A 25,990-nucleotide genomic window follows, 5' to 3' on the forward strand; every position below is an offset into this window, starting at 1 on the left:
CATCATTTACACCTCCATATACCTACATCATTTACTCCTCCAAATACCTGTCGCACATAATTTATACCTCCATATACCTGTCCCACAACCCATTATTGAGGGTTTTTTTTTTTTTAGAGAAATTCGCCAGAAAACTGACATGTCTTTATTGGGCAAATTGTGCTATTTGAACCATTCCAAGTGCTTGCTTATTTATTGGGAGGGGTGTACCAGAGGTTATGCACTGTCCTCTGATATGTATACTTTTTTAGAATTAAGGTTTCCCCTACCTTTTCACCAGCTCAGGAAGGTGCGTTTAAAAAAAAAAAAGCACATAGTATAGAACAAAATAAATGCAAGTTTTGCAGTGCGGATTCACAGGACTCAATTCACACCTAATTGAATTGACCCCTTATAGTGCTATGCGGATCACTGTCATGTTTACACACCTGGGGGTGTAACGCTGCATAGCCTGACACAAAGGCAAAACTTGGAGATGGGGTTCGGCCTTGCCAGCTCATCCCCAAAGCCATCGCTAGGCTCTACTGGTCATGCACAAGGCTTTATGCATGCAACTCAAGACTTTCCGTTCCAGAACCGCTAGACAGATGGGGCTTCAGTAGACATTTGCCACCTCATGCATGCCATGGAGAACACAGTGGGTGATGGACTGGTGTCCCCTAAATTAATAAATTAGAGGATGGATGCAGTCACCTCCTTAGAACGCAAGGTCAATGCTAACCACTACTTAGGGGGTCTATTTACTAAGCAGTGTTATGAAACAGAGTGAAAAGTGATAAGAAAGTGATAAGGTGCCAGCCAATATGCTCCCAACTGGCATTTTTCAAACACAGCCTGTGAGATGACAGTTGGGAGCTGATTGGCTGGCACCTTATCACTTTCTTATCACTTTTCACTCTGTTTCATAACACTGCTTAGTAAATAGACCCCTTAGTGGTGCTGAATGCTCATATTCAACCTATATAATAGCATTTCCCTCACGGCAGTTGTGGCTTCTCAGATGACAATGCCCCCATACTAAAGCACCTGTGCAGGTTACCCAGTGGTTGATGAGCATAACACTGATGATATCTGTATGTCATGCCCTGCTCGTTCACCAGATCTGAACCTAATTCCTGCATGCTTTCTGCACAATTACAGACATTGGTATACTGAATGCCACATGGCATCTAGGTAGTATTGGCTACATATGGCAAACCAGTACCCGATTAAGTGACTTTATATGTGTTTCCATTTTTGTAAATACATTTTCAAGTCTTGCATTATGTCCTTATTTTTACTGAATGTAACTGTTTACCACATTCATCAGTCCTATTGTTTGATACCCGTTATTAGCCATGTTTGTAAATGCTGTCAGACGATGATCACTATTTTACTTTGTGACCACAGTGATCCCGTTTCAGAGTTTGCATGCGCCAGATGCCTGCTTTATGATGCTGACTAGTCTGGTTGCCTGATGAAACTTGCTCTATATCGTGGCCCTCCCTCATTCTGCACTGCAGCCGTGCAGATCTGCATGGACAATATGATCTGCCAATACTTGCATCAGCATGTTTGGACAACTTCTATTAAGCTATACCTGTGGCTTATGTCAAATAAAGGACATTAAATCTGTTTTTCATTTCTATTATCTCATAGGGGTGATTTATAGTTGGAAACCATTGCTTGTCCCATAACATTTGTTGCACTGCATGCACACAACCTGTATTAGTATATTGAAGTGCTTACACAGGGTGGATCAGAATTGCAGAGGTAATGATAGTGGCATATTTGATCCGGACTCACTTAAGGTTGTACATAAAATGGGTGTAACTCTAAATTCTGATGTGAAAATGTAAGTGTGAAAACATATATTTGCGCATATGAATTGGGTAATGCTCTGTTCCCTTAGTGGTCATTATTTGCGTATTGTTTGGTCAGTGAGTTGGGAATATTGCCTTTACAATTTAGCTGGAGTTAAATGTAATTGTATTGCATCACCTTTTTATTTTAATTTAAGGATTTAATTTTTTTTCAGTTCTTTGCAAGTTTTTGATAATATCTGTAATTATATTGTAGTCCCTGTAACTCCAGACACCGGGTAGGTCAGAATCCCGACGCCGGCTTCCCGACAGGATTAGGATACCGGCGATACCTGTTGGTCCGTTTCCTAAACCTCCCCCTCTCCCTAACCCTGCCTACCCGCTGCCTAAACCTAACCCACTCCCCTTAGTGCCTAACACTCCAACTAGTGCCTAACCCTCCTAGTGCCTAACCTTGACTCTAACCCCAGTACTTACCGCCGGGATGTCGATGCCGGGATTCTGACAGGTGTCGGGATCCGGCGCCGCATTCTAAGCACCTGCATCCTGATTGTCGGTATTATGACTACATCCCCCTCCAGGCACCTATGTGACACTTGTATATCTCTGTGCGACTGAATCTGTATAGGAACTTGGCATGGAAAAAAGCAGAGGTCGTCGCATCGTATACAGATTCAGGCTCTGATATACTTATCAGATTAGTCGGTGCAGTCTCATCATGCATCTTGGTCGCATTGCATTGTGACTGAGACACATTTTTGGTCGAAAAAGACGTGAAAAAGATGCTTCCTGTCCTCTCACAGCTTGAGGTTGTTGGGAATCATATTTTAAACACCTAAAACTGACTGGAACTCTGTCCTCCAAGTTATTCTATACCTTGGACCCTTTATCTCACCCAGGACCGGTTTTACATATACGCTGGTTATGCAGTGGAGTAAGGCGCCGCCTAGAGGAGGGCACCCTGACCCTGCCGTGGCCAGTGACATGCAAAGCGGCCTTCGGGCAGACTGTCACCGATAAAGCTGCCTTCGCAGGCGCGCTGCAATGATCAGGTGGGCGCCTGCCGACGTCTCTGCCAGACCAGTCCCCCGCCACCAGTCCTCTGCTGCCGCTGTTAAGGACAGCCTTGAACCAGCAGGTAGATCCGAGTGGGGGGCTGTGATGGAGGGGGAGTGAGAGGGGCTGTGATGGAGGGGCTGTGAAGAGGGGATATGAAGGGCTGTGATGGAGGGGCAATGATGAGGGGGATATGGGGGCTGTGATGAGGGGATATAAGGGGCTGTGATGAGGGGAGTGAGAGGGGCTGTGATGAGGAGGATGAGAGGGGCTGTGGTGAGGGGTGCTGTGATGACTGGGGCTGTGATGAGGGGTGCTGGGCTGTGAGGGGCTCCCTGGGGGGTGGGGAATGAGTGAGCTGAGATGAAGGTCCACTGAGGGACACCAAAATCTATATCCACTTACAAAATAAAAATTGGCTTGGGCCGGCCCTGATCTCACCCTCTGGTAAGCACTGGGGTTAACTTATGAGCCATCTACAAGTCTGCAAATGAAAGAAACATTAGCTGTGCCATTTTCCTTAGGATGATGGCCAGTAATGATATAATGCTGAAAAACTTCTGTTCACTCTGGGATTTAAGCAGAAAAAACTGCTTGATTGCATGATGTCATCTGGCAATGCTGAGTGCACTTCATTCGTAAAGCTTAAATTTTCTGTGCTCTAAGCCCTGCGACCCATTGCCTGACTTTTCCGGACAGTGTAACATTGCATTGTTATATTATTAATATCGCGGGCTAGTTATTTGATGTGCATATACCAGAGTTGTGAGCAGCCGCGGAAGCCTGATTTACCCCCTTATGCTAATGCCAGACTCCATAGGGCTAATGTGAGGGTTTGTGTGCCTGCACAAGGAAACCTGTGCTAGCCATTGTTTTTACGCCAACCACAGCAGCCTCCATCATTAGTATGGGCACTTTCCCCAGCCCCATGCTAGGTGCAAGAGATCCATCAGAAACAGGCTTCTCTGCCTCAGAGCTTTTGATACAAGCTCACGACACTCCCATGACACTTCCCAAGTCAGGGCGATTTATGAGTGCTCGCATTGTCGACTCCAAGTTCCCACCTCGAAACCCCAATTTCACAGACCGATTCAGCCAAGTTCTGGCTGACTCAGAATAAGATGGACATATGCAAAAATTAGTTAATTCGCTGGTGTGCATGCAAAACACGCCATTTGCGTCCTTGCACAGAGAAGCATCCCACTCATATTCGGCACCAGAGTGACTGTCAGACAAATGAAATCATCCATAGACTTTGTTGAACTCTACTCTTGTGGAGATGCTTTTATTTTGACATCCTCTCTTAAAGATTTATTTAATTGATGTGGATGTACAGTTCAATTATTCCAAGGGAAGAGTCTTGTAATCCATGCTACATCCCACTATGAGAGAAGAGCTAGAGGACCACATCCATCGCACTGTGTAGTGGATGGGAGTTGTGTGTGAATGTGGCACATGACCGGTTTGTGCTAGCATTACCTGCCTACTTCAGATATTTAGCACTGGAAGCACATCTCTCAAGATGGCCACACACCTACCAATGTTCATCCAACTTACCAACTGTTTACCTTGTCTGACCAACTAACAGATCATGAAGTGTGCTCATAAAACCTAACCAGCGTTTTCATCAGAGCAGCCAAGTTCTCTCCAACTGAATGGTTTTGTTATGTTACAGAAGCAGATAGACACTTCTGCATGTAAAAACAGAAGAATAATAATAATAAAAAAAAACGTGAGGAATGGTTAAAGTGTGTTCTGGTGGGACCACCACCGTTTTTTTTTATTTTAAATCTATATATTTATATGTGAGAGAGTCTTTTCCTACTTCTGACAGGAAAATCATTCAGTTGGGGGAAGCATACAACTTAACCCTCTACGGTTATGATAATCATTTAGACAAGTTGGTCAAATCAAACATTTTTGATTTTACCAACTTATCTGAAAGAGCGTTTTTGAATGTTTTCCAGCATTTGCTCACACATGGCCGATTATCGCTTGCACCCACACATTACCCATTTATTGTTCCAACCAGCCAACTACTTGGCGGGTTGGAACGATAACTTAATGGTTTGTTTTATACAGTTGGTTAGTCTTGACTGAGCTGCAAAGTTAATGGAGGCCTTTGGCAACCTGCAGATGTACATACGTCTGATCTTAAATATGTGTCCTGATTATGTGAATTATTTAGCAAATAAAGGAGGTGGTGAGTGTGACTAAACATGACTCTGCTGATACGGGATGTAGTTATGAGACCGCTGGTCTCAATCCCGACAGTGTAATCCTGGCAAGGGATTTAACATAGGCATCGAAACACTGACGCCTATGTTAATCCCGACGCCAGACCACCGAGGACACCGGACCGATCGTCCTCTCTGCTGGGTAAGTATACACTTAGCCTGGGCATGGGGGGTTAGGTTTAGGGACTCTCCTGGCAGGGTTAGGTTAAGGGTGCGGGGAGGGGGGGGGTTAGGCATCCATGGGGGGGAGGTTAGGATTAGGCACCCCTAAGGGAGGGTTGGGGGGGGGGAAGGAGGGGAGGGTTAGGGTACTTACCTCGGGGTATTGGGCTTTTGAGCCGACGGGTTGCCGCTGTTGGTATTTGATCCAGCGGCTAAACAGCTGCCGGCATTACCTACCGATTCCACTGATACAGCTATTTACATGCTCATAGCGAGTTATACAAACAAGATTTGCCTGATGATTAAATATTGTGGTCAGTTGCTTCTTGCCTAACAATTGCATGTTGTTTCCTTTTTGTTTTACTTAATTTGTTTCTGAAAAAATATTTGCTCTATAATGTAGCAATCATTCAATTGTTTTCATTATGATCCTGGACAAATGGAAACTAATTGCTAATATTGTTTACTGCAGATTTAAGAGAGAGTTATTTAAGAACTTTGATTAATCAGCCAACTATTCAAAAACCACTGTTTTGACAGCAAAAATACAATTAGAAACACAGTACCATTAATACAGCCAGTCTTCAGCAGATTTTACCTTATTAAATAATTTCATTGTAATGTATGTGCCAATGGCTGCTCTTTAGGGAACAGGGGATTAAACCTTCCAAATGCTTCCTGTGGTTATTGCTAGATAATATGATGACTATGTAAAAACTACTGTATGATTCTGTATTACATAGTGTGTGTGTATATGTGTGTATAATTATGTGTGTGTGTGTATATATATATATAACAATGGGAATGACCGGCACTCGTGGACAAACAATATAACAACTGGCCCGGGTTCCCCTCCAGAGACAAGCTCGAATGTAGATATAGGTGATGGACGGAACTCCGGGACTGGTATAACAAAATCAAAGAGTTCTTTGATTTTGTTATACCAGTCCCGGAGTTCCGTCCATCACATATATATATATATATATATATATATCTCTCGAAAGGCAGCACTCCCAATACTAATGTGTTAAGTGCCGGTGCCCTCCTGGGTATCCCCAAATAGTGGATTCAATTAATAAACTGTAATAGGCGGCACTGGTTATGACATATCCAAGACACAGCCGTAAGTATTTCAATGTTTCGAGACTACTTTATTGTCTCAACATAATATATATATATTTTGGCAGTATGGTTAGAAATGTCTTGGTCAGCTGATAACCAATATCTATAAAGTATGTATGTGAGGAGCCGACCATGATGATTGTGCTACATGCTGTCATACACCGAACGACTGGGGTTTTACAGTTTAATCAGTTGATTTTGTGTGTGTAGCTCTAGACCTGTGAGATGGTGATTATAATGGATCACTGATTGATTGTTTATTCTTTCTCTTTGTACAGGTGTATATTATTAAGGTCACCTGGTCAAATGGCACCACTGAGGTCATCTACCGAAGATACAGCAAGTTCTTTGACCTGCAGGTGAGAAATGGACAGGGACTAATGTTGACCACTCCAGTCTAAACACGAATATTCTGTAATCTTATTACTATGCAAGTAAAACAACTAAACATAGGTTACCAAGTGTGGAACAAAGTTTGTTTTTTTTCGGGGGGGTGTGTGTGTGTGTGTGTGTATGTGTGTGTGTATGTGTGTGTGTGTGTGTATATATATATATATATATATATATATATGTGCGTGTGTGTGTGTTATTGTTATGGCGAGCATTAAAGGGGTTTTGAAGAATGCCTTGATTAATCCACCTGATTACATTTTTAAGTTGAAAAGAAAGAAAAAAGAAAAATGCAAAGGAAGGGAAGACTTTTTGGTTTGTTACTGTATATGGTACTACATTTACTGTCCGGGCATAAAAGAGGTGGTACAGTATGGGGGTATTGAGCTCCCAAACCTTTTAATACATGTTTTATCAGAGTGCAAGAAATGACTGACTTCAATTAAAGAAGAAAAACCGTAAAGAAAACACTGCTTACATCTGGTTATTATAGGTTGAGCTTTACAGAGGCTAATAGCAATAATTTATCTAACGCCAATATTTGGACCAAAGAGGAAAACCAAGTACAGTACCTATCACCTCCATATTAACCAGGGACTTGCGGTCAGAGTAGTCAGGGGAGGCAGAGCCTCCACTATCATACTCTCTCCCCTATCATACTCCCTGTCATGCTCCAGAGTTTTGATATAAAAACTGTTTTTATACATGTGTGCCTCCCCAGCCATTGACCTCACCGCACGTTACTAATATTAACATACTTTAAAATCACGGAAAAACTTTTAAAAGTTTTACAATGAGTCCAGTGAGTTCCATGGTTTGGAACTCCATTTAGGTGGGAAAAAATGAAGCGAGTCATCTTTAGTCATGTACAGTCCAGGGATGTAACTAGAACTTTGTGGCAGTTTTTAAGGGCCCTCCCAACTGTATACGTGTGTGTGTGTGTATGTGTGTATATATATATATATATATACACACACACACACACACACACACACACACACACACACACACACACACACACACACACACACACACACACACACACACACACACACACACACACACACACACACACACACACGTGCATAAATATTGGGACATTGACAGAATTTTCATATTTTGGCCTCTATTCACCACCACAATGGCTTTGAAATTAAACAAACAAGATGTGCTTTAACTGCAGACTTTCAGATTTAATTTGAGGGTAATTACATCCAAATCAGGTGAACGGTGTAGGAATTACAACGGTTTCTATATGTGCCTCCCAGTTTTTAAGGGGCCAAAAGTAATGGAACAAACTAAACAATCCTAAATCTAACTTACACTTTTTAATACTTTGTTGCAAATTCTTTGCAGGCAAGTACAGCCTGAAGTCTGGAACGCATAGACATCACCAGACGCTGGGTTTCATCCCTGGTGATGCAATTCCTGCTTGTTCTTGGGGCATTTTCCCTTCAGTTTTGTCTTCATCAAGTGAAATGCATGCTCAATTGGATTCAGGTCAGGGGATTGACTTGGCCATTGCATAACATTCCACTTTTTAGCCTCAAAAAACTCTTTGGTTGCTTTTGCAGTATGCTTCGGGTCATTGTCCATCTGCACTGTGAAGCGCCGTCCAATGAGTTCTGAAACGTTTGACTGAATATGAGCATATAATATTGCCTAAAACACTTCAGAATTCATTCTGCTGCTTTTGTCAGCAGTCACATCATTAATATACAAGGGAACCAGTTCCATTGGCAGCGATACATGCCCACGCCATTACACTACCACCACCATGCTTCACTGATGAGGTGGTATGTTTTGGATCATGAGCAGTTCCTTTCCTTCTTCATACTCTTCTCTTCCCATCCCTCTGGTACAAGTTGATCTTTGTCTCATCTGTTCATAGGATGTTGTTCCAGAACTGTAATGGCTTTTTTAGATGTTGTTTGACAAACTCTAATCTGGTCTTCATGTTTTTGTGGCTCACCAATGGTTTACATCTTGTGGTGAACCCTCGATATTCACTCTTGTGAAGTCTTCTCTTGGTTGTTGACTTTGACACATATACACCTACCTCCTGGAGAGTGTTCTTGATTTGGCCAATTGTTGTGAAGGGGTTTTTATTCACCAGGGAAATAATTCTTCTGTCATCCACCACAGTTGTTTTCCGTGGTCTTCCGGGTCTTTTGGTGTTGCTGAGCTCTCCGGTGTGTTCTTTCTTTTTAAGAATGTTCCAAACAGTTGATTTGGTCACACCTAATGTTTTTGCTTATCTCTCTGATGGGTTTGTTTTGATTTTTCAGCCTAATGATGGCTTGCTTCACGGATAGTGACAGCTCTTTGGATCTCATATTGAGAGTCGACAGCAACTGATTCCAAATGCAAATGTCACACCTAGAATCAACTCCAGACCTTTTACCTGCTTAATTGATAATGAAATAACGAGGGAATAGCCCATACCTGTCCATGAAATGGCTTTTGAGTTGATAGTCCCATTACTTTTGGCCCCTTAAAAAGTGGGAGGCACATATAGAAACCATTGTAATTCCTACACCGTTCACCTGATTTGGATGTAATTACCCTCAAATTAAATCTGAAAGTCTGCAGTTAAAGCACATCTTGTTTGTTTCATTTCAAAACCATAGTGGTGGTGAATAGAGGCCAAAATATGATAATCCTGTCAATGTCCCAATATTTATGCACCCGACTGTGTATGTATGTATGTATGTGTATATATATATTATATTATATTATATTATATTATATTATATTAGCTGGAGTACCCGGCATTGCTGGGGATTTTAAGAATGTTTGTTTACACATTGTCCTCCAACCAACCTCTCCTTAGGCAGGACTCACAAAAAGTGTAACAAACTTCCCCATAAACAGTCCTAAGGATTTCGAAGGAAGTAGGACCTGTAATGGTGTAAATCAAACTTTGGAGATAGAAGCATTCAAAATTTGTAGGATTTACAGTGTACACACGGCCAAGAGCTTCTGTTGCTCTGATACCAGGATGACCGTCTACAGCGACTCCCTGTTTTCTGCGCAGAAAAACTTTGGGAGAAGCATTTAATGTGTAATATTTTGGCAGCTCACAGTACAGCAGGGTCCTTGCAAAGTCATCATTTTGACACAGTTGGAAGAAAGAAGTAAATGTTGTTGTGTAATTTGGTATAGTCAGAGAGCCGAGAATGCTGCAAAGCCTGCTAAAGCTCTCTTCGATAATAAACATTAAGATCATGACAAAACATGACAACCCAAAACGCTTGCTCCGAGGCCCTACCCATATGCCGTGAGGCCCCACAATGAGTGCCCAACAAAAATTTGTGGTTTAAAATTAATTAAAAATGAACAGTAATTAATTTCGATTTAAACATTTTTTAGATGTCTCCGCCGTGTTTTAATACGCTCGTATGTAAAATGTCACAATCTTCGCTTGTAAACTGTGGATTTGTATAGAAAGACAGAAGGACACATTTTCGCTTTGACATAGTAGAGAAGATAGAAAAGAAAAAATAGTAGATAAGGTAAATCCTTTTGTAATTCCGTACCTGACCTGTTGAGAATGCTATGCAAAAATTGTGGTTTTTCATTGATTAAAAATTAACAGTAATTTTTATTTCAAATTTTTTTTTAGTTGCTCTGCCGTGTTTTAATACGCTCGTATGTAAAATTTCACGATCGTGGCTTGTAAACTGGATTTGTATAGAAAGACAGAAGGACAAATTTTCACTATTATATAGTAGATTTACAATAATCAGTTTCATGATGGCAGCAGTATTAAACTCTCATCACCTGTGTCTCAGACTCTACTCATTGAAGCAGCCTTTCTCTTGCTAACTGATGGACTCTGCTCCTGCACCACCCTCCCAGTCCTTCTTGCCCTCTGCCCGGAGAGGAGTGAGACTTGCGAGATGATAACATCATCATCTTGCGAGAAAGCTAGCTCTGCAGACTGTGGCGGTGTGGCGGGTGGAAGGACCGTGTCAGTGAATGACCCTACAGTCCACACCGAAACCCGCACCCCCCATCCCCGACCACTTGCCCCGCCACCAGGCCATTTGCCCGGGTAGCTTTAAAAGTGCAGAGGGTTGCTTGCTGGGCCGGCGGGCCCCATAGCAAGCGCTCCCCTTGCCACCACTATAGTTATGCCACTGGTACAGGCTATGCAATGAATGTGTGGGAAAAATGCCTCTACTCAGGGACAGATTTAAAAAATAAATAAATAGTAATACTTCTGCTAAAAAGATGTAATGCCATTTTTATATGTATCCTTTATTTTTTTCCCCATTGTAAAGACAGATACTTTTTTGTTATCATTTTATATCCCATTTCTTCCCTTACCAGGCCAATTTCTTTTTTTTATTGTTAATTGAATATTTTTCAATTATATTGTGGAAAGCTATTTTTTCCCACAGTCACTATGACCTGCTATCACCTCAAAATAGTGGCAAGTAGTTATTTTAAATATAAGGATGTCAAATTTTATTTATTTACAACCAGTTATTTATATAGCGCACACATATTCCGCAGCGCTTTTACAGAGAATATATGGCCGTTTACATCAGTCCCTGCCCCAGTGGAGCTTACAATCTATATTCCCTACCATATGCTCACACACCTACACACTAGGGTTATTTTATTCTTGGGGGTCAATTAACCTACCAGTATATTTTTGGAGTGTGGGAGGAAACCCACGCAAGCACAGGGAGAATATGTTCTTTATTTCTTCACTCAACCTTACACAATTACACACAAAGATAACTTCATCTTAAGTCCATCATTTAATCAGTGACTTGGCTATGCTTTATATTGGGTGCCAAATGCAATAGAAATGCAGTTAGCATCCTCCTGGATTGAGTCAAACTTTCTCGCCTATGGTGCAAAAAATAGAAAATAAATACTTTAAAAAAAAAAAAAAATAAGAAAAAAAAACTTTTTCTGTCTCTCCCCATTCCGCACATCGAAATCATGCCACTTACCTAAATTTACTACAAGTAATGAGACTGGTGTTTATAGGGGGAAGCCGACTGCCTATATACCGGCAGCCGGCTTCCCGACTGTCTTATCCCGGCAAGGGTGAAATGCTGGGCGTCTAGATGTAGATGCCCGCATTTCCCCGACGCTGGGAGACCGGCGCCCGGCATCACGATCGTAGTGATGCCGGGTGCTGCGAGCGGACAGCCGCAGGGGGGGGGGAGGGTTAGGTTTAGGGCTCCCGGGGGGGACTTAGGGTTAGGCACCCCCCCCGGGAGGGTTAGGGTTAGGCTAGGGGGAGGGAGGGTTAGGGTTAGGCACCCCCGGGGGGACTTTGGGTTAGGCACCCCCCCGGGGGACTTAGGTTTAGGTAGCGGGGAAGGGGGTGGTTAGGGTTAGGCACTTAGAGGGGGGATTATGGTTAGGCACTTGGGGGGGAAGTTAGGGTTAGGCACCCCTAAGGAGGGTTAGGGGGGTTAGGTTAGTGGATACGTACCTATCCACGATCGGGATTTCCAGCGCTGTCGGGCTTCCGGTGCGTCGCACTCTGCTCCTGTCGGGCTGCCGCTGACGGGAATATTCCTTTATAGGGTAGCAAGCATATGTGGAAGAGACAAATACATATTCTTCTACATTTCCTGATACTGTATGACTGACCTGACTGACTGTCTTCTGTAACCATTAGTATTGTTTAAGCCAGGGGGGGGGGCCACATCCGGGCCTTAGGGATCCCTAATAGTTCATGTTTTCCAGACTACCTGTGGATTTTTTAGAATGTTTCAGTTAGTAATGAGTTTACCTGTTGGCAGGGCTGCCATCAGAAATTGTGGGGCCCAGGACTGACAAAACAGACAGGGCCCCCCTCCCCCGATGTTTCTGCAACTCCAGCCCAGCAGCACCTCTCCAGTACCAGCCAGTCCCCCTTCTGTCTCTGCCAGCCAGCCCCCCCCCTGTCTCTGCCAGCCAGCCCCCCCTTCTGTCTCTGCCAGCCAGCCCCCCCTTCTGTCTCTGCCAGCCAGCCCCCCCTTCTGTCTCTGCCAGCCAGCCCCCCCTTCTGTCTCTGCCAGCCAGCCCCCCCTTCTGTCTCTGCCAGCCAGCCCCCTCTTCTGTCTCTGCCAGCCAGCCCTCTCTTCTGTCTCTGCCAGCCAGCCTACCCTTAAGTCTCTGCCAGCCAGTTTCCCCCCTTAGGTCTCTGCCAGCCAGCCAGCCCACCCCCTTAGGTCTCTGCCAGCCAGCCCCCCACCCTTAGGTCTCTGCCAGCCAGCCCCCGCAAGACATGACACCACCTCTTCAGGCTGGAATGGACGCTCCTCGTACGCTGCGAGCTGCGGCTTTTCCTCTGTCAGCAGCATGACACATGCACGCCGGCTCAACTTGCTAAAAAGGAAAAAAAATTATTGCACAGCGGCCGGCGGCCACAGAAGTACAAGGCAGCGGGCGGGCCCCCTGTCATTGCAATTGCACGGTGACGGTGGTACTACCCGTTGCTGGTGAGTGGATGTCAGACATGGGAGGGAGGAAGGGTGGCCATTTGGAGTGGACGGGCCCTTTTTCTCTGACTGTGTGTCCGGGCCCGGTACTAGAGTCCCGGCAGTCCCTCCCTGATGGAGGCCCTGCCTGTCGGCAACAAGGAGATCTGGAAAAGTTGAACTGTTAGGGGTCCTAAAAAGGAAACTGTTTGGTTTCCTTAAACCATGGGGGTTCGGCCACTCATGGTTTAAGGAAAACATTTTTTTATTCCATATTGAATCAGTGTTATTTGAAATATACTGTATTCCTAAAGTTAGGGAATGCTTAGAATTTTGTGTTCTAGATAAACTGTACATTGTATGGAGTTTTTAGTGATTTCTTATAGCTGCTGGTTACATTTTTATAGGCCCTGTTGTCGGAAAGTGCCTTCAATCTCGTTTAAGAGGAGAGGCAAAATATGCATAGATTATCTAAACAAAAGTAACAAAATGACAAAAATATACTTTGAACGGTTCTTTGCTTATTTTCATTGTAACTAATTGATGTCAGATTAGCTGTAAAACTCATTGCCAGCATGATTCAAAATACAGTAAAGAGGTTGTCTTTATCCGTGTGCAGTTTATAGCCTTAAACTACCTCTATATCTGTCCTCTGTGGGCTGACCCCACAACATCCTGTGCTCTTAGTCACTCTGCTGTAAGTGTTCCATCACACTGGGCTTTCCAGACTTGCTGTCACATAAACGCCTTCTGCAGCTGAGACAGTATCCAGGTTTTTTACTATAATTTGATTTCTCTTCCTCTCTAGTAACCACAGCATCCGCTGTATAGGTGATGTAAGTGTTTATCTTCTCTGTGTACCTCCCTATCGTGTTTGGTTTATATTAATGGCTTGATTGATAAAAGCCACCTCAATTTTAAAGTCTAGTGTAAGGGTGACTTTATAATGTTACCCTTCAATCTGGTGTCTTACTAATGCATCATTCACCCAATCCACTGAGCCGTTGAAGCCTCCAATGGTCCCCCCACTACTGCTAATCAAACACCCAGATTTATCAACGAGTGATATTCTTGTTATCCCTTGTTACTAATCTTAAATGGTGCTCCAACCAATCAGCTCCTGTCATTTTTCACACACATGACAGCTGATTGGTTGGAGCACCATTTGTGATTAGTAATGAGTGATAACAACAATATAACTCATTGATAAATCAGGCCCTCTGAGCATTAGATGAAGTATTACAAGCTGGTAAGAAACCAGATGTGATGATAGCAATGTAATCTTATCCTAATACAAGATTTAACATTTTCAGTGTTTTCGAAGTTGTCCATAAAAGGTGGAAGTTTCAATAGGTAATTTGGCTGATTCAGGTAAAATTGGCCAAACATTGCAATGAGCATTGACTAAAAACTACAGTATTAGAGTCTTAATTTTTTTTGCCACCAGAATTGCAATAATGCTATTGTATTGGCTCTATGGGGAGAATTCAACTGATAGCTGCAAGACATCATCGCAATGTCTGGCCGCGCACAGTACCGTTTCATATGGTAGGCAATCTTTGCTGATTTTCCTGTGCACCTCTGTATGGTGCAATTAAAAATGAGCAAAGATACTGTTCGCAAGGTGCCTTCGCTCAACTGTTCCCATCGCTCAGATATGTATTCGCCCCAAAGTTATCATGATTCTGCCTAACTGCTAAATCACCAGATCTGCCTCTTCATAACTACTCTCCCAGAACATCCGAGAGATTCACAAATTTTGTAGTCTCCATGGACTTGCGGAAGACTGGGTACCCCTCCTGCATTCTGCCTATTTTATTGTGTCCTCCAGATATGTGGCATTGCACAGTGGGGGGATGGGACCATGATTGCACTTTGAATCCTCTTACCACCGGCACTGACCAACGGCATCTTTCTACTTCAGGGTCCATAGGGTATCCACAGGATACCTTGGGGTATAGTTGTGACGTCAGTCGCAGGGCACCAAAGAGTTAAGCTTTCAGCCTCCCAGGATGCACTAGGTCCCCCTCCTATACCCCGCCCCCGGGCCAAGGCACCTCAGTTTAGTTTGGTGCCCGGCCGGCGTCGGGTGCACCTGTCGGAGTGGGGGCTAGAAGAGCCCCTGAAGCTTTCTTCAGTGCAGCTGTGGCTGCACATCTGGATGTACAGCATCCAGATGCTGTCTTCCCTACACCCCCGTCGGTACCAGAACGCCGGTACCGATCCGGGGATGCTGGTGAGCATCTGGGGTCACAGCTAGCGGTGACCCTAGATGTTCCGGACCATGGCCGGATCCAAGGGGGACAAAGGTAAGCAGCGGGGTCCCGCGGTGGGTCCCCGCTGGTCACATGGTCCTAAGTCCCCAGGCAGGGGGCTCCCTGGGGACTGGCTGCAGCGTGGAGCCAGGTACTGAACCTGCGCTTTCCACTACCCCCTGGGACAGCGGACCGCAGCAGAGCGATAGCGCTGCGGCGTCCCAGGGGTTAAATGCATGCCAGGGGAGCGCGCCTTCCCTGTCTCACAGCCGGCGCCTCCCCTGCTGCACACAGCCCTCTCTGCACTGTGCTGACTGGTCCTGTGTCAGCGCTCCTCCCCCAGGCCAGCTTCTCTCTGCTCCTCGGCGGCCATCTTCTCTGCAACGCATGGTGAACGCTGCTGGAAGCCTGGAAGGAAGCATCGTGGTCTGGGTCCCCCCGCATACCTCTCCTCCGCTGTGGCTCAGGTCTGTGTATGCAGCGCTGTGTCCTACCAGGCCCTGTGTCTGTGTAGTTGAGTGATCAGCGCTGTTACTGCAGGAATTGTTATTTCTCTGCATTGTATGTGACTGTAACTTTATCTTCTCAAAACTGTCAGCTTTATTACTGTCCCTGTTCTTTCTGCTAAAGCCCTTGCAGTGCGGTGCTGCAGGGTGGTCTCTCGCCTATTTAATACTTAATTGGTGAGAGAGGTCACATACGTGGTGCCATCATGTCTGAAAGTGATTTTCCCCTCCGGCTACAGTGTACCACGTGCAAAGTACCGTTAGCGGAGGGGGAGGGTAGCGCGGAGGGCCTTTGCCGCCAGTGTTTGTCCATGGCGCGGCCTATTACGGTTACAGCACCGGTACAGGAGCCGCCCTGGGCTTGTTTCGCTCAGGCGTTAACAGCTTTAGTGGGCCAGTTAGCTCCGCAGCCCGCGTTTACTCCGATGGGTTTGTCCCAGCAGTCTGTGGTGTCGTCACCCATGCAGGGGTTCCCACGACAATTGGTGGTACCCCACAGTCTCCCTATTTCCCCGCTCCCGGGTTCTCAGGAGCCAGCGTGGGTTAACTCCCTGACGAGTTCTGTACAGCACTTGTCGGATGTGTTGCAAGGGGAGTCTGTGATGCGGCCTCATAAAAGGCCGGTGGCGTCTCTGTCCGCTCCTTATGAGGATGACGAAGGGACGTCTGATGATGGGGAGATTCTGGATCCTTACGATCAGGAACCTCTCCATACTAAGGACGCTGATGCTAAGTCCAAAGTATATATTCCTGGACTTATTCGGGCGGTCCGCACAGCCTTGGTGATTGAGGACGAAGTTCCCCCAGCGGCTAAATCTAAGTATGCCTTTTTCAAAGATGTGAAGGGCGATGCCACAGTCTTTCCTCCTTCGGGTCAGTTGGTGGACCATTTAGAGGAGGCGTGGAAACAACCTGGCAAAAGATACCAGCCGCAGAGACGCCTGGCGGTGGCTTATCCGTTCGCGGATAATTATTTTGCTAAGTGGGAATCCCCTCCACAGGTGGATTCTCACGTGACCCGTCTTGTCCGTAGTGCCACATTGCCGATGCCATCCATGTCCTCCCTTAAGGATGCTACGGACCGCAAGGTAGAAATCTGCCTGAAGTCCGCTTATTCCCTTGCAGGGGGGGCAGCACGGCCGGCTATGGCCATTTGCTGGGTTGCCAGAACGATGGAGCGCTGGGCGGATTCATTAGAGGCTTCTTTTGAATCCGACTGTCCGGCCGAACAGGCGGAGTTGATTGGCAATCTCCGTGATTCGGCCACCTACATCAACGAGGCGGCTCTAGACATTAGTACTCTGGTGTCTAGAATTTCTTCAGCAGCGGTAGCTGCTCGTCGCACCTTGTGGCTGCGATCCTGGAAGGCAGACGCAGATTCCAAGAAAGGTCTGGAAGCATTGCCGTTTACCGGAGAAGTTCTCTTCGGTCCGGATCTGGATAAGATTGTGGCCACGCTGGCGGCAGCCAAATCTGCTTGTCTCCCGTAGGCCGCTGCTCCTTCTGGTTCTGGACCATCGTCCTTTCGGTCATCTAGGGCCCAGGGCAGGCCCAAACCACAGTCGTTTCCTCGACAGGCTGGCCCTAAGAAATCGGTCAAGCCCCGGAAACAGGCATGGAGTACCAGACGTCCGGCCCCCAAGCCAGATGACAAGCCTGCGGCCTGCCGGTCCGGGCCTCCCTTTGGGGGATCCCAGGGTGGGAGGCCGCCTGCTGCAGTTCTCCCGGTGTTGGTCGTTCACTACGACAGACACTTGGGTTCTGGAAGTGGTCTCCCACGGGTACGCCCTCTCCTTCCGGCACAGACCCCCGGCTCGATTCTTCACCACGGGTCTACCATCAGACCGGAACAAGGCTACGGAGCTGCTGAAGGTATTGCACACTATGCTCCAGGCTGGAGTTATAGTGCCTGTTCCATTCTCCCAGAGGGGCCAGGGTTTCTATTCAAATCTATTTTTGGTACAGAAACCCAATGGGTCATATCGTCCGATTCTCAACCTCAGAGCACTCAACAAGTCTTTGCGGGTCCCGAAGTTTCGGATGGAGACCCTACGGTCCATTATTCTGGCGCTGGAACCTGGGGACTATATGGTGTCATTGGACATACAGGACGCTTACCTGCATGTCCCTATTCTTTTGCGCCATCAAGAGTTCCTTCGGTTTGCAATCCGCAGCGACCACTTCCAGTTTCGGGCGTTACCTTTTGGCCTGGCGACAGCACCACGTGTTTTCACCAAGGTGATGGCGGTCATGGCGGCTTCTCTGCGGCTGCAAGGAGTCCGCAGGTTGCCGTACTTGGACGACCTGTTATTGGTGACAGGATCTCCAGAGCTCCTGTTACACCACTTGGACCTGACCATTGCACTGCTGCAACGGCACGGCTGGCTAATCAACTGGCAGAAGTCCACTCTAATCCCGTCTCGGAGGATTCTGCATCTTGGAGCCTTATTGGACTCGGGACAGCAAAGGATCTTCGTGACGGAGGACAAGATCTCTGCTTTACAGTCAAGGGTGCGCAGTTGTCTGCACAGCCGCCGGGTGTCCTTACACTCGGCGATGAGGTTACTGGGCTCCATGGTGTCGGTGTTCGACATGGTGGAATACGCCCAGTTTCACTCCAGACCTCTGCAGCACCTGATCCTGTCCAAGTGGAACGGGCTGCCTCAGTCTCTGAAGTTCCAGACGATTGTGCTCACCCCGGAGGTTCGCCTGTCCCTTGCGTGGTGGTTAAAGACGACCCACCTCAACAAGGGACGTCCGTTCTGGGTTCCAAATTGGGTCCTGTTGACAACGGACGCCAGTCTTCGGGGCTGGGGAGCAGTTTCGGGTCCACACTTGTTCCAGGGCAGGTGGACGCCGACAGAAGCGGAGCTTCCAATAAATATCTTGGAACTCCGTGCGGTCTTCAATGCTCTCCTGCAGGCACAGCGGTTTCTCCAGGGTCACCCGGTGCAGGTCCAGTCGGACAACGCTACCACCGTGGCCTACATAAACAGGCAAGGAGGAACTCGCAGTCGGGCGGCTCTCGTAGAGGTCTCTCGGATCCTGGTTTGGGCGGAGCGCAATCTTCCGGCCATATCAGCGGTCTTCATCCCGGGAGTGCTAAATTGGGAGGCGGACTTTCTAAGTCGCCAGGACTTTCATCCAGGGGAATGGTCCCTGCACCCGGACGTTTTTCAACTACTGGTGGACAGGTGGGGTCTTCCAGAAATCGACCTCATGGCGTCCCGGCACAACATCAAGTTGCTGGTGTACGGGTCTCGCACAAGAGACGAAGGGCGTCTCTGGTGGATGCTCTGTCCGTCCGGTGGACGTTCCGGTTCGCATACCTGTTCCCTCCGGTCTCCCTTCTTCCACGGGTAATCCGGAAATTCAAACAGGAAGGAGGGACGCTCCTGTTGATAGCTCCCGCGTGGCCCAGACGGCACTGGTTCTCAGACCTTCAGGGTCTGTCCGTGGACAGTCCTCTGCGGTTGCCGCTACAACCGGACCTTCTGTCTCAGGGTCCTTGCCTTCACCCGGACCTGACTCGGCTGTCTTTGACGGCGTGGCTGTTGAGACGGCCATGCTGAGGTCCCGGGGGTTTTCCAGCTCTGTGGTGCGTACCATGTTACGAGCTCGGAAACCGTCTTCCGCGAGGATATACCATCGCGTGTGGCATACGTTCTTCCAGTGGTGTCGACCGAGAGGTTATGCACCGCGGGAGTTTCGTCTGTCTCGGATTCTCGCCTTCCTGCAAGCGGGACTAGATCATGGGCTTCGCCTTGCTTCTTTGAAGGTACAGGTTTCGGCCCTATCTGTCTGGTTTCACCGTAGGATTGCTACAATCCCGGATGTGCGCACCTTTATGCAAGGTGTTCTCCGTATTCAGCCGCCCTTTGTTCCACCTGTGGCGCCTTGGGATTTGGCTGTGGTCCTGAGGGCTCTCCAAGGACCGCCGTTTGAACCACTGGGCTCAGTGGATATTAAATGGCTAACAGCTAAGACTGTTTTCCTTCTGGCCATTGCTTCGGCCAGACGTGTTTCTGAGTTAGGGGCTCTTTCTTGTAGACCCCCTTTCTTGGTTTTTCATGGGAACAGGGCAGTGCTCCGCACTCGGCCCGAGTTTCTTCCCAAAGTTGTTTCCCAGTTTCATGTTAACGAGGAAATAGTTGTTCCGGCCTTTAACTCACCGGGTCTTTCCGTGGGTGAGGCCTCTTTGGATGTTGTGCGGGCCTTAAGGACTTATGTTGACCGCACTTCTTCGTTTAGGAAGTCGGACGCTTTGTTTGTCCTCTATGGCTTCCGTAAAAAGGGTTGGCCTGCTTCAAAGCAAACTTTGGCAGCCTGGATCCGTATGGCTATTTCTGAAGCTTATCTTCATGAAGGCCTACCGGTCCCTCCTTCTCTGAAGGCTCATTCCACTAGGTCTGTGGGTCCTTCGTGGGCAGCTCGACGTGGTGCCTCGGCAGTTCAGATCTGCAAGGCTGCTACGTGGTCTTCTGTCCATACCTTCGTGAGGTATTACAGGTTTGACACCTTCGCCTCTCAGGATGCTTCCTTCGGGCGGCGGATTCTCCTTTCTGCACAGGAGCGTCCCCACCCTTAAAGGATACTGCTTTGGGACATCCCCAAGGTATCCTGTGGATACCCTATGGACCCTGAAGTAGAAAATATGAGATATGGTAAGAACTTACCCTTGTTATCTCTATTTCTACGAAGTCCATAGGGTTCCACAGGACTCCCGCCCTGTCGCACCTGTGCTGCAGATGGGCTTTGCTCTGGTCACCGGTTTTCCGTCTCCCTCTGGTGAGAATGTGATTCTTGTATGTGTCCAGATCTTTGTTCTCTCTCTTCCTTCTCCTCCTCCGGCCTATGGCTTGGTAACTAACCGAGGTGCCTTGGCCCGGGGGCGGGGTATAGGAGGGGGACCTAGTGCATCCTGGGAGGCTGAAAGCTTAACTCTTTGGTGCCCTGCGACTGACGTCACACCTATACCCCAAGGTATCCTGTGGAACCCTATGGACTTCGTAGAAATAGAGATAACAAGGGTAAGTTCTTACCATATCTCATATTATCCTCTGGGAGCCTCAGGAGAAGAGATAATGAAGGTCTGCAACTATGGATCTGCCAGTTTGGCTTCTAGTAGTATTTGAGAGGGTATTAAAATGTTACTTTCTTTAGTATAGAGCCAATAAAACATGTTTAATGCTGGAGATGGAAATACCAGAGATGAAGGAAATAGGCTGTGGTAACAGGTGATAACTGATTGGTTATTTATCATTCAATCTATTACAGCACATAATCTCCAATCTGCAGCGCATATCAGTTATACACCCAGTGGCTGATCTTGCCGCCATCCTATATAGGGGTCTATTTATTAAGACCTAGAGAGAGATAAAGTGGACGGAGATTAAGTACAAACCAATCAGCTCCTGTCACTTTACAGGCTGTGTTTGAAAAATGACAGGAGCTGATTGGTTGGTACTTAATCTCCGTCCACTTTATCTCTCTCCAAGTCTGGACCCCTTAGTGCTTGTCCTCCCACAATTAGTACTTTTTCTTTAATTCAGTTTTTACCAGGCAATGCTTATCAGCTTTTTGATATCAACAAGCAGAAGTCTATAATACTGCTTTTATACCTAAATTCCGGGTCTGGGTTCCAAACCGTATCAGACCCAGAATTTAGTTGGAGTCGACCCTGGATTTTCCTGAGTCGGCGCTGATTACGCCAGTGCCAGGTCTGCAGTGACCCGGCATTTTCGGCATTGAAGTGGACGCTTGGAGATGACGTCATCTCCAAGTGCTACTGAAGCTGGCCACCGGCAGGCATGCGGCACGATCCAGGTCATCGTGACCCAGATCGCGCCGTTTACACTGCAGGGTTTCAAGGGTTATTCCTGTGTAAAACCCTGCAAGTTACCTGGGTTGGATTGCTGGGTCACTAAACCCGGGAATCCAATCCAGTCCCCTTTTACTCCAAGGAGCTACCCGGGTTAACCCTGCAATAGCTCTGGTGTAAAAGGGGTTTTAGTGATGATGTGTGTTTAGTACCTGCTGTAATTGACCACTATAGTTGTTTATCAGCTGCATAGCAATAATTGCTTAGGCTGTGACATTTGTGGGAATAGGTGTCGAGTGGTTAGCAGTTAATATGAATGGAACATTTTACATGGCCCTTTTCTCCAGTGTTAATAAACAGAGATTTAGTTACCAGGAAGAGATCTTGCTTGATGACAACTGTAAGTTTTGGAATATTCTAACTTCCGTGTACAAGGAAATGGTCTCACAGCTGATGGCAACGTTATATTATTATATTTTAGAAATCTGATGGCTTTAATATTTAAATATAGTAGTAAGAAAATAGATTTATTACATACACATAACATACAGAATGCAGCTATAATAAGCAAGCTTGGTGATTCAGATTTCCCAACTGGTGATTCTTACTGGCATGCTAGCTCAGCTTCACTGGGCTCTGGACACTAATTACATCCACGGTAATTGCCTGCTCATTATAGGAGTTTTGCTGCTGAAGGATTAAACCGTTAGGAAGTGACTAGTTACAGGTCAGAGAGTCTCAGGGCCTACTTCCTCCCTGTGTTCTATTACTTATACCACACTTATTGCCATGCGCTATTAACTCTCTATTGTTCTGGTAACTTTACAAGCTCTTCTGATAAGCAATTTCCTGCGCTGGGATTCCTCCTCTGTGGTTTTGTTTATTGATGTCCAGACATTAGGCTCAATAACGGATATACCATTCATAATGTGCCATTACTAAAGTCACAGTAACGTGTAAACATTATTAGTGTGGTAATTAGCCTTTTAAATCTATTTTTAAAAAGACACCTCTCCAGGGCTGTTTGAGAAGACATAACAAACTATTTAACTTTCTCATTTTTTCAAATGCAGTGCGTTCAAGCACTTGGTGTTCTCTCTCCAGGCAGTAAATTCTGGCAGTTTCCACCTCCCAATAAGTAACTTGCACAAACTCGCGCACACAATCTGTGTAAGAGGGATAAGCCATTTCACATACAGTATAAATTCTAAGGCCATTTACCCTATACCTGTAAACTGATGTACACCAATTATATCACACAGCCTCCATTCCTACTTCCACTTTACTTCCCCCCCCCCCCCTATTTCACCAATCAACACCATGAATATCTTCTCTGCTACCCCATCTCACTCAGTGTCTACATAATCCCTTCCCCCACCACCTGTTTCAACCCCTTCCTAGTCTCCTCCACCTCCCCCTCTCGCCCCTTCTCTGTCTTCCTTCCCCCCCCTTCTGCCTCTATCCCTCCCTCTCCCATTCCTCCATTATCATTCACTTCTGTCCCACCATTGTCCTACTACCTCATCACTAAACTGTGCTCCCTCCCTTCTCTCCCTGTCACCTCTCCTTACCTTCCATTGCACATTGCATTAAACTCCCTCCTTGCCCACCACCTGCAGTTTCCATTCCTTGCTCCACATAACCTTGGGGCTACTGATAACATATCCTACTGATAACATACCCTTATCCTCCCAGCTCAACTCACTCTCCCTATTGTTTCTCTCTCTCTCTTGCCCTAACCATTTTTTTCCCAGTTCAATGTCTCCCTTACTTCAGTTCTTGACTCTGTATCTCCAGCTGTCACTGCTCACCTTTGCAGATCCACGCCTCAACCCTAGCATTCCAAATGCCCCAGATACCTGCAAAAGTGTTCATGAACCTCCGAACGACAGTGCAGGACATTGAGCTCCAATGCAGACTTCCTCCATTTTAAATTTATGGTGTCAACCTACAGTGCTGCCCTTTTTCCTCTTTAAACAATCTAATTTCAATACCCTTATATCCTCCCAGTCCTCCAACCCCTGTCGTCTCTTCGCCACATTCAACTCCCTCCTCTACCTCCCCTCCTCGCTCTCCTCCCTTGACTTCGCCACCCACTTCACATCTAAAATTGAATCCATACGTCAGGACATCACATCTCACCAGACCCTCTGCACCCCATATTCTTCTTTCCTAGCCTGACTTTCCTGATCCTCCCCATCCATTTTACCAACTCTAATTTCTTTCTTCCCAGTATCTGGTAGAAACATAGTGATGACCCTAATCCGGTCCTCCCTCCCGATTCCACCTCCCCCTTGACCCCATCCCCTCTTGTGTCCTCTACTCCCTCTCTCCTGTAATCTGTTCCCATCTTGCCCATCTCTTCAATCTCTCTCTCTCATCAGGCACTGTCCCCTGTGCATTCAGGCATGCCCTTGTCTTCCCAGTTCTTAAAATCCCATCCTTGATCCTGACAGTCTCTCTATAATTACCTCCCCATCTCTCTCCAACTCCTTTTGCCTCCTGTAAAAGCTGGTGCATAAGGCTTGGCTAGGCTATGTATAATACAAAATGGATTCCAGATACTGCTAAAAATTCATAGCACTTCCTAATTACCTTTCACTGCTTCTCTACCTAAGCAATTTCCAGGTGGGCTGCGCTCTACAGTCCTGCAAATGTGTCTAGGACATGCTCTCAGTGCCTTGAGAATGGTTCTACCTTCCCTGCATTTATTAAATTTTCCCCTAGTAATTAAACAAACTTATCTGCGCAGTTGTTACTGCTAGAATTCTAATTGAAGCTGTATGAAATATTATGCGTTGCCAACTCAGTAGTTATAGGAATAAGAGCGAATAAGAATATAGTGGCATTTGTAGAACAGTCATTATTTATTAACGCTTTGAGAATGAATAATTGACAATGTGTTCTAAAATGGTTTCTTTTATTTTTAGACAAATATTTTACTGTGTTTTGTCTCTAAGACCTTAAAATGATGCTTCAAGAGTTGTCACTGGATGTGGAGAATGTTTAATGAAGACAAGTGTGAATATGTGGTTAAGCTATATTTCCTCTTGAAGTGATCTATAGAAATGACAAAATTCTACTTTTGAGAGAAGTAAAAACAAGTAAAGTATTTAGTGTATTAAACATGGTAAAATACAGAACCACATTATTTTAGTGGTTATTTTGAGTAGAGATGAGTGGTTCGGTTCTGCTTAAAACCGAACAGATCCAAACTTTGGGGGTTCGAGGCGAACTGAGTTCTGGCTCGAGTCACTTTGAGGGTTTCACATAGAACTGAGGGCCTGTTTCAGAGCCGGACGCTCTGACAGAGCGCTCTCTCTGAATCAGGGCTGTTTTTTTTATAGCGGCCTCCTGGCCACTCGCATAGCTGTGAGTGACCACCCACAGCTATAGCGAGCGGCCAGGAAGATGGTCGCGAAGGTCAAGACCTCGCGACCATCGGGCTTGCGACGAGACCCTTGTGGTAGGGTCTCATTGCCTCAAGCCCTAGAGTGCTTTCGGCTCTAACAGAGCCGAAAGCACTCCAACTGACATCACTTGTGATGTCAGTGGGGCCAGCCCCAGACTGTAGGCGTTCCCATAGGAACGCCTCCGTCGGGGCAGCCACGCCCCCGGCCCGCCCACTAAAGACGTGCTATCACTCAACATCGACAGCACGCCCCCTTAGGTATGAGAGTGGTACGATGGTGTGCACTGGGCCACCATCGACCCGCTTGCGAGCGGGTCTGAATCAAGCCCTGAGTCCCGGCTCGAATCACTTTGGGGATTTCGCATAGAACCGTCTCCTAGCTCTGGTCTTCCCGCAAGTAGCATATTGAATCTGAAAACTGTATCTCACGTGTATTTGATTGCATGTAAGTCCCTTACTCATGATTTCGGGTGCAAAAATTGGTCAAAATTGACTGGAGATGAATATTATTGATGATATTAATACTATAGGAACAAAAATAGGTCCAAGTTACATGATTTTAGCTGTTTTTATAAATTTTTTAGAGAACCATTACGGTACCAAAACTCTTGAGGGGTGGTTTTGGCAAAACCAAAACATGGGGGTCTGCACACATCTCTAATTTTGAACCCACGGAATTGAGTTACCTGATAACAAGTGATCGTGGTCACCCGAAATAGCACTCGGGCAGAATAAAGAATGCCCCATTTCTATTGTCAGGGCTGTTCTGAGAAACCCAAGAGCCCCTAACCTA

The 25,990-nt window shown here is 46.3% G+C and overlaps 1 protein-coding gene across 2 annotated transcripts in view; it reads left to right on the plus strand.

Annotated features, from left to right (window-relative positions):
- Positions 1-25,990, plus strand: part of SH3PXD2B (SH3 and PX domains 2B) — a 162,455-nt gene that overhangs the window by 43,591 nt on the left and 92,874 nt on the right. For both annotated transcript variants that reach the window (XM_088457639.1, XM_088457640.1), the window contains exon 2: positions 6,658-6,738. In XM_088457639.1, the coding sequence (XP_088313765.1) occupies positions 6,658-6,738 (81 nt within the window). The remainder of the gene's footprint in view (positions 1-6,657; positions 6,739-25,990) is intronic.

Source organism: Taudactylus pleione, unplaced genomic scaffold, assembly GCF_031769625.1.
Source record: "Taudactylus pleione unplaced genomic scaffold, aTauple2 ptg000774l, whole genome shotgun sequence".
Taxonomy (NCBI): Eukaryota; Metazoa; Chordata; class Amphibia; order Anura; family Myobatrachidae; genus Taudactylus; species Taudactylus pleione.